Consider the following 13950-nt stretch of genomic DNA (forward strand, 5'->3'; position numbering starts at 1 on the left):
GATTTAATGATGTACTAATACAATCCATCAGATGTACTGGTATGTTCACACTGTTGTACAGATTTGTGGATTTTTATTGTGATGGATGTGTAAATGTTACTAGTACAATCAAGTCCCTGTATCGTACATATTTGAAAATCTAGTAAATGCTAGTAAATGTCATAATAACTGTAAGTCATGGGACATGAAGAAATAATAAAACAAATCCATGTCCCAAGATTTATATGCATTTAAAAACTATAGCATTTTTGTCCCAACATTTTTAGATGTGAAAAGAAAGTCAAGACAAAATTGGCAAGATCGCCATACAGCACACCACATTGACTAGCTTTTGTTCATTTACTACATCAATAAACTGTTATAAACTACTCTTTTTATGTTATTATTTTGTATGTGCATATTTTCCGAATTTTCCAACATGAAATAAAATAAAGGTAAATTAAACTTCAGTAATTCAAAGGGTGCTTGGAGTTTATTCAGCAACTGGTATTATATATAGTGTATGGAACAGTACTTGCAAGAGTGCAAATTGTATATCCTTATTTATTTTCAAAGATGCTAGATGCAGCCGATTTGTGTTTTCACCATTTTACCAAATCTCATTCTTCCAAACCACATTAAAAAAAAGACATGAATTGCTATTTATTTTGACCCATGCATTCTAGAGTTATTGTTTTCAGAGATATAAGCAATCCATCAAAGTGATGTAAATCATACGAAATGACACACATCTTTAATTATACAAGTCACATAACCAGCATACAGTATATTCACATAACTGATCATCATCGATACATTTTATTTTTGTGTTTCAGCTTACCATAACACAAATTTGTAGCTTACAACACAGCATTCAGTCTACCTTTGATTTTGGACAGCTGGTTGTCCTGGTATTTCCTTTTGTTTATGAATGGCAGATTTGTCTTATGTTGACAGGAGACCAGGCAGTTGTTTGAACCATGAAACTGGTTTGGGAATGGTGGCATTTCTGTCTGACAGCAATGCCAGTAACCATTTGTTTGACAACATTAATCCACATGAATTAGATGTTGTAAAATCTGAAGTGGGTTGAGCAGGATGCGATGCCCTGTTTAATAGCTGTACTAAATTGTTTGGTCCCCTCTAAATTATATTGGACTGACTAAGAATTGAATATCATTTTCAATCAATTAATGTATAACACTTGCTTGGTTGAGTAACATGATTACTGTAGCTGATTAAACAGGTACTTATTTATTGTTGCTAACATCCAAGCAAACTAAGTCGTAATATTTAAGGTATTACAGTTATTTATAAAGCATTATTTCTGAAACTTCTTATTGTATTTTGGAGGTATCATTTAAGTTAAGTGCAATTATGCCTATCATTCAGATCCAATGGAGGTACTTCATTTGGTCAAAATCTTCAATGTACATGCGGTGACGCCATGACGTAGACATGCTAACTAAATGTGAGTGTTGAACCAAATGCTATCGTTGTTTGTTCTTGTCATACAAGGAACACAGTTTTAAAGAGTTAGGTATTTACATTTTCAAGGCAAAATAAAAACATAATTACTGGTGCATTGATTCAGGATTCTAACAAATTATATCAGCTTATAAAATTCTCATGATGATAGTCCCTTAACAACCATGGTCACTTTTTTAAACAAATGTTGCCACAATGAAAAAAATACATTGATCGATTAGGAGGAAAATAATTTGAAGGTGTCCCAGTCTTGTAGTACATGAAAAAATTGCTTTAATTTTGTGTAACTTTATAGGTCATAAAAAATTACTTTTGAAAATAATTTACAGTGTCCCAAGACTTACAGCCTCCCAATACTTAAAGGTAATAGTACAGTTCCTTTGTGGTTATGATTCTATAGTCACAAACTAAGTAACAGAAAGAAGCAAAACCAACAAGTTTTGTAAAACTTAACAAATGATTTATTTATCAAAGTTATAAATGAAAATATATTGAATTATAAAGTGATTCCAAAATAATAATGACAAAGTTCTATGAAAGTGCAAAAGAAAGAGAAGTTCCAAATAAATTTTAAAACAGGAAATGTACTGGTCCACCAAGAATCATAATGTTGCCAAAATGGTGTTGTTCAGAACTCCTTTGGGTAATTTACAATAGTTCCAGAATAATTTTATAGTTCAAATAATGAACAGACCAATCAAATGTTTTCCTCTCAAATAATATCTAAGTACAACTTTAAATACATCTGCAGACTTGTAACAGGAATGCAAGAAATAAGGGTGACTCAAGAATAGGAATGAATTTGATCGATCAGTTCTCTCCCAATATACACCTTCTATTACGACTATGTTTTCACAACATATCCCATGTGATCTGTTCCAGCGAATGGGAAGTTACTGAATTCTTCTAGACCCTTCCAAGTCCCATCAGCCAATGAGAAGCTAACCAAACATCATAATTGTCTTATTAAGATTATTAATAAATAGTAACTGTCAAAACATACATAATCTATTTATAGATCCTAGACCCTAGAAACATAGACATAATGTAACGGTAATCTGTACGATTTACATCATGAATAAAAATTACAAAAATTAAAACTATGTACCAGGAGTTACAAATAATATAGATATACATAACAATGGTACAGATTTGATGTATTGGTACAGTCTCAGTATATAACAGATTTGATGATGTATTGGTACAGTCTCAGTATATAACAAATTTGAGAATGTACTGGTACAGTCTCAGTATATAACAGATTTGAGGATGTATTGGTACAGTCTCAGTATATAACAGAGTTGAGGATGTACTGGTACAGTATCAGTATATAACAGATTTTAGGATATATTGGTACAGTTTCAATATATAACATATTTGAGGATGTACTGGTACAGTCTCATTATATAACAGATTTGAGGATGTATTCGTATAGCCTCAGGATATAACAGATTTGAGGATGTATTGGTACAGTCTCAGTATATAACAGAGTTGAGGATGTACTGGTACAGTCTCAGTATATAACAGATTCAAGGATGTATTGGTACAGCCTCAGTATATAACAGATTTGAGGATGTACTGGTACAGTCTCAGTATATAACAGATTTGATGATGTATTGGTACAGTCTCAGTATATAACAGATTTGAGGATGTATTGGTACAGTCTCAGTATATAACAGATTTGAGAATGTACTGGTAAAGTCTCTGTATAACAGATTCGAGGATGTACTGGTACAGTCTCAGTATATAACAGAGTTGAGGATGTACTGGTACAGTCTCAGTATATAACAGATTTGATGATGTATTGGTACAGTCTCATTATATAACAGATTTGAGGATGTACTGGTACAGTCTCAGTATATAACAGAGTTGAGGATGTACTGGTACAGTCTCAGTATATAACAGATTTAAGGATGTGACTGGTACAGTCTCAGTATATAACAGATTTGATGATGTATTGGTACAGTCTCATTATATAACAGATTTGAGGATGTACTGGTACAGGCTCAGTATATAACAGAGTTGAGGATGTACTGGTACAGTCTCAGTATATAACAGATTTAAGGATGTAACTGGTACAGTCTCAGTATATAACAGAGTTGAGGATGTACTGGTACAGTCTCAGTATATAACAGATTTGAGGATGTACTGGTACAATCCATATGTTTTACTGGATGTTTATGGTTGTTTGCAAATTTACCAGTACAACCAACTAGTTCATGGACATTTTAGCAAAGCTTAAAAGTGATAAACAGAGTACTTCTTAAGTGTTTAAAGTTGATACTGCTGAAGATGGCTTTTATATATGAAAGTTTGGACCAGACAGTTACCTTTTGAGGTTTTTCTATGGTCCATTATACATATGATAGGGGCATATGGCGTTCCTTTTGTCTTTGTCCATACATGCATCTAAGTTTGCACTTGACACATTTTTATGTACTTTGAACTGCATTGTTTAATATATTTCTACATTGTAAGGAAGTTCAGATGTAAAACAGAAAAGCTCAAGAAGTATGGACAGACTTACACTAATTAGTTATGCAATAATTTGTTGAGGAAAATGTACTTAAAAGTTTATGTTTGCAGGATTTGTTTTTACATAATTCATCGTATTATACATTTGCTTAAATTGAAGGTGATGCATTGGGCGTTGAAGGCAGAACCAATGCCCATTACATCGATCTGAATAGAAATTTTCCTGATCAGTTTGAGACTACGTCCATCAACCGTCAACAGGAGCCCGAAACGCTGGCCGTCATGAATTGGAGCAAGAGTTATCCATTTGTTCTGTCTGCTAATCTCCATGGTGGCTCATTGGTGGCTAACTATCCATTTGATGATGTTTCAAAGGATGGCCATGCCTATGGAACCACAGTCTACTCCAAATCTCCTGATGACCAAGTTTTTATGAAATTAGCAGAAGCTTATTCACTTGTAAGTATTCCTTTTTAAGTCAACCACTATGGTGCTGCAAAGTGGAGTGGTGTTCCTATTTATGTTAACCATCATGGTGCTGCATATTTTGGTGGTATTCATATTTATGTCAACTGGCATGGTGCTGCATAGTGTAGTGGTGTACCTGTTGATGTCAACAGGCATGGTGCTGCATAGTGTAGTGGTGTACCTATTGATGTCAACAGGCATGGTGCTGCACATTGTAGTCGTGTACCTATTGATGTCAACAGGCATGGTGCTACAGAGTGTAGTGGTGTACCTATTGATATCAACAGGCATGGTGCTGCACAGTGTAGTGGCACATATGCTGTTGTCTTGCTCCATAATAAAAATTGTCATCATATTGCTACCTTTTAGTTTTGTTTGTGTTCATTTTTTTTATTTTAAATTAGAACTTGTATTGAGTTTTAACTGCAGATAATAACTTGATAGCTCATGAGTATAGTGTAATTATTTATATACTAATTTTATAGCACATGTGTATAATATCAAGAATATGAAATGATTTTGTGAAATGTTTAAGAATTAGAAACATATATAATAATGCATGTTATATGAATGAAAATATGCATTATGATTTCATTTCAGTTATAATTAATAGTTGCAAAAATAATAATGAATCTCGAGTAGTACAACAATATCCTAGCCATGGTTTACAAATAATTGTCAAAGCACACAAGGACAGCTCCAGTGGCCTAGTGGTTAGAGTGTCTGCCACAGAAGCCAGAGGTCGTGGGTTCAAACCCTGGCTGAGTCATACCAAAGACTTACAAAAATGGTACTAACAGCTGCCTCGCTAGGCGCTCGGCATTAAAAGGTTAGTGATAGGACTGGCCGGCCTTCATGTCAGGATAATGTGACTGGGTGGGACATCATGCTACATGTCTGTGGCATGATGCCCCAGTGCTAGACATCAGTAGAAACAGCCACACTGTAGACATCGTAGCGATATGACTGAAAAATTGTTAAAGCTGCATTAAAAATCCTAATCACACACACACACAAAGCACACAAGAAGGGTGCATAAATACAGAAGTAGTTCCTTTCTGGTGTTATGAGCTAATACCATTTATATTTCTGCATCAGATGATAGCGATTTTAACCTGTTGAAATGATCATTACAAAGGTATTGTAAAAGTGAGTTTAAAATTGTGCTGTTATTTCAGGCCCACTCCACCATGCACAAGGGCCATCCATGTCCAAACATCAGTGGGGAATACTTTCAAGAGGGTATTACAAATGGTGCCCACTGGTACATTGTATCAGGTAAATTTAACAAATCACTATTTATAGAACGTATACATTGTATCAGGTAAATTTAACAAATCACTACTTATAGAACATATAAGTTGTATCAGGTACATTTAACTAATCACTGGAATGTATACATTGCATCAGGTAAATTTAACAAATCACTTCTTAAAGAACATGTGCAATACTTATAGAAAATATACATTGTATCAGGTAAATTTAACAAATCATACTTATAGAACATATACATTGTATCAGGTAAATTTAACAAATCACTACTTTAAAACATATACATTGTATCAGGTAAATTTAACAAATCACTACTTATAGAACATATACATTGTATCAGGTAAATTTAACAAATCACTACTTTAAAACATATACATTGTATCAGGTAAATTTAACAAATCACTACTAATAGAAGATATACATATGTGCCATTTAATATATGATTTTAGGATCAAAATAATATCTTTACCATGAAAGGTTAATATTTATGTTTAATGTTTACTTCTAGACTTCTTACCCAAAAAAATTGTATTTGTATTCATATATGGTATAGCAGTGTTAGGGACCAGCTTCGCACTGCTAAAAGAGACCGCCGTAAAGCTGAGAGGCTCTGGCTTTCCACCAGACTCACTATTCATAAGCAAATCTATGAAGTTGCTAAGAAGAATGTCACAAATATAGTCCATGCAATGAAATCAGCCCACTACACTACTAAGATCATGGAAAGTTCCAGCTACAAAGAGCTCTTTGAGATTAATAACAAGCTAATGTCAAGGAACAAATCAACACCACTTCCAACTACCTTCTATCCAGTCTACCTTCCAGACATGTTTGCAAATTTCTTACATGACAAAGTACAAACCATTAAAGATAAGCTTGACACCACAGTTTCAACTGACTCGTTGTCACCATACAGTTGGGATACAGAATTTGAGCTGCAACCATTAGCAGCATTTAAACCTGTCTCTATGGATTTCGTACGTACAATCCTGATGAAGAGTGCACCAAAGTCATGTGAACTTGATCCAATTCCAACATCACTGCTGCTTGAGTGCTTAGATCCAGTATTGCCTTCACTAACTGATATTATTAATACCTCTCTCTCATCTGGGGAACTCCCATCATTTTTCAAAACTGCCATTGTAAAGCCTCTGCTGAAGAAACCAACACTAGACCATAACGATTTAAAGAACTACTGCCCAGTTTCTAATCTCCCATTCATATAAAAAATCTTAGAAATGGTTGTTCTATCCCAATTTGTATCTCATCTAAATTCAAACAGTCATTTTAGCAATGTACAAACTGCATATCGCCCTTGCCACAGTACTGAAACTATTCTTCTGAAAGTAGTTAATGACATTCTCTTGCATTGGATAGCAGAAAGATTACAGTCCTCACCCTCCTTGATTTGTCTGCAGCATTTGACAAAATAGACCATGATATATTACTTCACCATCTCCAGCATGTATTTGGCATTCATGATACAGCCTTACTGTAGTTCAAGTCCTACTTGGTCAACAGGACACAAATTGTATCTGCAAATGGAATACACTCCAGCCCAGTTGATCTGTGTTGTGGTGTTCCACAGGGGTCTGTTCTTGGACCTGTTCTCTTCATTCTGTACACTCAGTCGCTCTCAAGTGTCATAGATCATCACCTGGTGTCTCACCAATTGTACGCTGATGACACCCAAATATACAAATCTAGCCACCCAACTGAAGCTGATGCTACCATCCAAGGTGTAGAGAGGTGCATTTCTGATGTGAAATGATGGATGACATGTAGCAAGCTGCAGATGAATGATGATAAAACTGAGGCCATTCTGATCACAACACAAAGACTTTCTCATTCACATCCTTTACCTCAAACAATAAATATCAGCAACACCAACGTTAAATTCACACAATCAGTACGAAACCTAGGTGTTACTCTGGACAGTACTCTCACATTGCACCAACATGTCATGAACATATGCAAGGCTGCATATCTTGAGCTGAGACGTATCAGCTCAATTCGCAAATATCTTTCAGTTGATGCCATTAAAACACTTGTGTATTCATTAGTACTTTCAAGACTGGACTATTGTAACTCAGTTCTGTCTGGTTCATCTCAATATCTACTCCAGAAACTTCAAAAAGTTCAGCATGCAAAGTGTGATTGTGATTGCATATAGAATTAATACTTGCAACGAAAAAAATGAGTATTTTGTAAGTAATAAATGAAAGCTGTCTTACCTTTCATGCAGAAAATTTTGTTTTTCAAAAGAAAGCTGATTTACCACAGTTCCTGCCTCTATGAAGTTATCTCCCCTGTATTAAATTGTCAACAATATTAAAAGTCCAGTACCAGTCATACTTTGTGGTTTGTGGCCATACAGATTTAAATATTTTTCAGAAAGTCCAAAATGTCATTTATTGCAATAAATTAGGTCATCACAAACCTATCATTCTCTCAGATCATTAATACTTTTTTTCATGATCCTTAGAATAGGATTAAATTTTAGGTGAATTTGTCGGAAGAATTAGTTTAATTTTAAAGTTTTCAATACAGGAGCAAGTTTGGTGTATAATAAAATTAATATTTTGTATTCTGCATAAGTATCATATATTTCATCTTGTGGCTCAAAAACTAATATATTTTAAATCATGACTTTGCCATTTGTTAAAATAGCCCATTATTACGATATGGTGTAATATATCTAGTATTAATGTAGGAAAATAAAATACACTGTGTATTATTATATTATTCAGTAAGAGACAATAGTTGCTATTACATCATCTTACATCAAGTCTCTCTCCACGAGTTCCTAGCATTATGATTCACTCAAGTACAAAACATACATGTCAACCACGATGCTTTTGGCATAATCACTAAACTTTTTATCACCAAGTTACATTTTACACCCACCTGTTCATGGATTATGCCTTTTTAGTACATTAACAAATGACATAAAAATAAAGTAATGAAAGTTGCTTTTTTTTCTTCTTCATTTTTATTATTATCTCTTTATTTCCACTGATATAAATTGGAGAATATTTTTAAAAAGAAGACTGCTACATAACAATAGAGTTCTTTATTTGCTTTTTATAGCAACTGTATATGACCCATTTCCAAGAAAACAGATAGGTTTCTCCAGCTGTGAATTTTGGCTCGCAGATTCATTAATTTGATATGTTAGTTAGCAGACCAGTCTATCCTTTTAAAGAAAATGGTGCCAGATGTTAAGTGAAATACTTTACTTTGTGAGGTGTGGATGTTATATGTTGGAAAAAATTTTAGCAGAAAGATGAAGGATCTTTCATAATTTAAAATGTGGTCAGATCTGGAAAAAATGACAATTAAACACAGCTTTACAAACACTAAAAGAAGAATATGAGATTAATATAATACGGCACTCTGAGCAACTGATCATGATCATTGCATTAAAAGTTGCATTTATAGACAAGTTAAAGCGATCGCTGAATATAAATAATTTTTCATTATATTTGTGTTTGTATTCTGGTTCTAATCCATATGGATTTTGCCTGCTGTGACAAGAAATTTGACTAGCTGCAGAACCAGATTAGTAGTAAAAATGTATATTTTTATACGTGCTTTAATTCTCTTGTGTAGTGTAGCAATTACACTTTTCACCCATTTAAGATAGCAATAATTATGCTTATACCTCTCAGGTGTGGGATTTTGGCATGTATGAAAAAGTGATGTCATATCAATGATGTAACAATGCGATGACAACATTATCTTGTTATAAGCAGTAAAGATTAATTTGACAAAAGCAGACATCTTAGTCCCTATTTTGGCATTGGTCTTGTTACATAGGTTACAGACTATAAATCACAAAGTTTGTTTTCTCTTCTTTGTACATTGCCTATGGATCATTCTTTGCACATTGCCTATGGATCATTCTTTGCACATTGCCTATCATTGTGATGTACAGTTGATGCTTCACTTATTCTCTAAGTTTCTGTTAAAAGTTTATTAAGTTTTATTTCTCCTTTTTTCTCTTTACTTGTAGGAGGTATGCAGGACTGGAATTATGTGCACACCAACTGTTTTGAGATAACCATAGAGCTGGGATGTACCAAATTTCCAAAGGCTGAAGAATTACCCAACTTCTGGCAAGTCAACAAGTATCCACTGCTGGTTTACATGGGACAGGTAAATCAACTTTGGGTTTACCTGTAAATTCCTCAAAAGATATACGGATTTACGTAATCATGTTGTCAAAACTGCTCAGTGCTATTTTTTGGGGGACCGAAGTGGCTGAGTGGTCTAATGCGCTAATGCTTTGGGTCACAATCTAAGGATTGGTAACCACTGACCTAGGGAATATTTATGCATCATTTTCTTCATTAAACTGACTTGTTGCTTTATTACACATTATGTTATTTAACTTGATGGCATTTTGTGGACCCAGACCCCTGTATTATAATGAGGTGTTGTGAACCCTGATCATTGTGTTACAATGGGGTTTTGTGAACCATGCCATTGAGGGGTTTTTGTGTGGATCCTGACTATTGCTTTCTGTTTATGTGCCCTGCACATTGTGTTCTTTTTGTGGACCATGATTACTGTATTATAATGAGGTTTTGTGGACCTTAACCGTTGTGCTATAATGAGGTTTTGTGAACCATGCCATTGTGGGGGTTTTGTGTGGATCCTGACTATTGCTTTCTGTTTATGGGCCCTGCACATTGTGTTGTGTTTTGTGGATCATGATTATTATAATGAACCTTAACCATTGTGTTATAATGAGGTTTTTTGGACCTGATTATTTTGTTGTAATGAGGTTTTGTGAATCCTGACCATTGTATTCATTTTGTGGACCCTGGTTATTGTGTTATAGTGAGGTTTTTTGTAGACCTTAACTATTATTATAATGAGGATTTTTGTACCCTGATTATTGTTTTGTAAAATGTTTATTTTTTACCCTGACCATTTGTTATAATCAGGTTTTATGGACCTTAACCATTGTGTTACAGTGAGGTTGTGGACCCTAATCATTGTTTTTATTGTTGGCCCTTCCTTTGTGTTATAAGGAGTTTTTTTTGGCCCCTGACCATTATATTATGTTCCTTTTGTGGAGCTTGACCATTGTGTTATTTGTTTTATCCATGACCTTTGTGTTATAATAAGGTTTTGTTGGAGCTTCACATCATCACAGACGATGCTTTTCATAACTGGCATACCTCAAGAACCATTTAACATATACTGATACAGTTTGGTGTCTTGACTCCATTTTTAAGATACAGTTATGGCCCAGGACAACTTCATGTGATGTTGCTTGTGATCAACATAGCTCAAGAACCATTTTTCACCATTTTGTCTTAGACTTAATGTAACTTTTATGGGTTTAGCTAGACTCTTGCTTGACACCATGAAATTGCTGCCAAATGAGGGTAACAAAACCCAGGCTTCTCATGTAATGCCACAATAAGGCTTTTGCAGAAATTGGAAAATGATTTTATGGGCAGGTGAGATAAGGTGATGTCTTATGGTATTGCAATGAAAAGATGACCTCACATTTCACATACAGATGGATGTTTGCATGGGTAATTGATATATATCCATGTATTGGTATCTGTTAGCTTGATTGATTGCAGAAGTTGTGTACAGGCAAATTTGAGACAGAGATGTCTTTGTAGTTCAGGTTCTGTCAGTTAACTGATAATAAACATTACCTGCATTATGGCAGAGATTTCACAAAGCCATTTAACAGGTCTGGTTAAACTTCACTGGGATTTAGCCTTATCTGTTCTTTGCTGGACAGAGTTATGTCCCTTGTCAAGCAATTTTTATCTTTACATGAAAACTGGGATGATGCTCTCAGTCAGTTTAACTTAAAAACCAGTGAACATTCTGTGATGGAATTTCATAAAAACATTGTATATATATTTATAGCCCATTGCCCTAGTACACATATTTATAGCCCATTACCCTAGTACACATTTATAGCCCAGTACCCTAGTATACATATGTATAGCCCATTGCCCTACTACACATATTTATAGCCCATTACTATGTTATACATATTTGAAGCCATTGCCTTAGTTTATAGCCCATTGCCCTAGTACACATATGTATAGCCCATTGCCCTAGTATATACCCCATTACCCTTTTATACATATTTATAGCCCATTACTCTAGTATGCATATTTGTAGCCCATTGCCATAGTCATGAGTATAGCAATATGTTCTTTTAAATTCTTGCATGAGGTTTGATGAAGAAATAATAAATTAGTGATTATGAACACTTTTTAATCACTGATGAAAAAGACCCATCTTTCTAATATTATCAATTTTTATAAAAATCCAATTCTTTATGTACAAATTTGCAGACATATAGCATGTAGAGACAGTGTCATGCAGTAGATAATAGTATAGTCTCCAGACCACTAGTCATGGTAGGGAGCTGGTTGCTTGTCAGGGTATTTAAGACAGTAAAGTCACCACTAATGGCACTGTTTACAAAAGAAGGTATTTTTATAATTCCACTGCTGTTATCACTGATGAAGTTTTTATGTACTCCTGCTGTTAGCACTGATTCCATTTTATGTACTCCATTGCTGTTATCACTGATGCCATTTTCTATGTACTGATGCTGTTTTTATATACTCCATTGCTGTTGTCACTGATGCTGCTTTTATGTACTCCATTGTTGTTATCAATTATGTCATGTTCATGTACTCCACTGCTGTCATCACTGATGCCATGTTCATTTTGCTCCATTGCTGTTATCACTGATGCCATGTTCATGTATTCCATTGCTGTTATCACTGATGCTGTGTTCATGTACTCCACTGCTGTTATCACTGATGCCATGTTTATGTACTCCACTGATGTTACCACTGCTGCCATGTTCATGTACTCCACTGCTGTCATCACTGATGCCATGTTCATTTTACTCCATTGCTGTTATCACTGATGCCGTGTTCATGTACTCCACTGCTGTTATCACTGATGCTGTGTTCATGTACTCCACTGCTGTTATCACTGATGCCATGTTCATTTTACTCCATTGCTGTTATCACTGATGCCGTGTTCATGTACTCCACTGCTGTTATCACTGATGCTGTGTTCATGTACTCCACTGCTGTTATCACTGATGCCATGTTTATGTACTCCATTGCTGTTATCACTGATGCCGTGTTCATGTACTCCACTGCTGCATTTAAGATGATGTTATGCCTGCAAGAGAAAAAGATGAGTCTATGATACAATGTTGATGCCCAAATTGCTTGACCATATGTAATGTATTAAACCTTTGGAGATTTAAAACAGGGTGGCCCCATGAAAGGGCAGGGCACATCCCAGGAGAACAGGGAACATCTGAGAGAGGGCATGGCACCACTTTGGGAGGGATAAGACTAAGAACAATATCTAACAAATTCACCATAATTTTTTTAAAGCTGAAATATTATTTAAAGCCATCAACAGTTCTCACATTTATTTTTTTCTGTATATTTCTAGGTTCACAAGGGTGTCAGTGGATTTGTTAAGGATAGCAGTACAGGGGGACCAATCAGTGGGGTCAGTATCATTGTTGAGGGGATCAACCACACCATATACACAGCTATGGATGGAGATTTTTGGCGGTTACTTGCACCAGGAGTTTATAATATTAAAGCCAGTCATCCAGGGTATGATATGTTACATAATTCTGATGACTAAAATTAATGCTTGCAGATTCACAGCATGGAAAGACCTTGAAATACTGTACAGTCAGAATTAATTTTGGAGGATTCTTTGTTTTTGTTGGTGACAAATATCAGTGAAATCAAATCTACAATGGAAGTTTATGTTGAGATAATTTGTTATGGAAAACATTTTTATCCACAAAAATATGATCTCCAAGAAATTAACCTTATACTCCCTAAGCATGAAATTTATACCCTATGAATCCCAATGGTTTTTCAATATTTCCTTGCCTGCATTAGAAGCTAGCATATAGTCGACTATTTACATTGTTTACTTCATTCATCAGCATTTTGGAAGAGCCAGTTATATTCTTACTAACCATTTGTAGCAATTTGGTGGAGCCCATTATCATTCTGTACTTCCCTTTTAGTACAGGCTTTTTAGTGTCCATAATCAGTCTATATTAGCCATTTAGTAGCAGCTTGGTAAAGTCCATAATCAGTCTATATTAGCCATTTAGTAGCAGCTTGGTAGAGTCCATAATCATTCTATATTACCCATATATTAGCAGCTTGGTAGAGTCCATAATCAGTCTATATTAGCCATTTAGTAGCAGCTTGGTAGAGTCCA

General features: G+C 34.8%; 1 protein-coding gene across 3 annotated transcripts in view; it reads left to right on the forward strand.

Moving 5' to 3' along the window:
• Positions 1-13950, forward strand: part of LOC149775553 (carboxypeptidase D-like) — a 128921-nt gene that overhangs the window by 34255 nt on the left and 80716 nt on the right. For all 3 annotated transcript variants that reach the window (XM_089943232.1, XM_089943233.1, XM_089943234.1), the window contains exons 7-10: positions 4103-4401; positions 5589-5688; positions 9698-9840; positions 13153-13322. In XM_089943232.1, the coding sequence (XP_089799358.1) occupies positions 4103-4401; positions 5589-5688; positions 9698-9840; positions 13153-13322 (712 nt within the window). The remainder of the gene's footprint in view (positions 1-4102; positions 4402-5588; positions 5689-9697; positions 9841-13152; positions 13323-13950) is intronic.

Source organism: Sinohyriopsis cumingii, chromosome 19, assembly GCF_028554795.1.
Source record: "Sinohyriopsis cumingii isolate HCF-2022 chromosome 19, ASM2855479v2, whole genome shotgun sequence".
NCBI classification, from domain to species: domain Eukaryota; kingdom Metazoa; phylum Mollusca; class Bivalvia; order Unionida; family Unionidae; genus Sinohyriopsis; species Sinohyriopsis cumingii.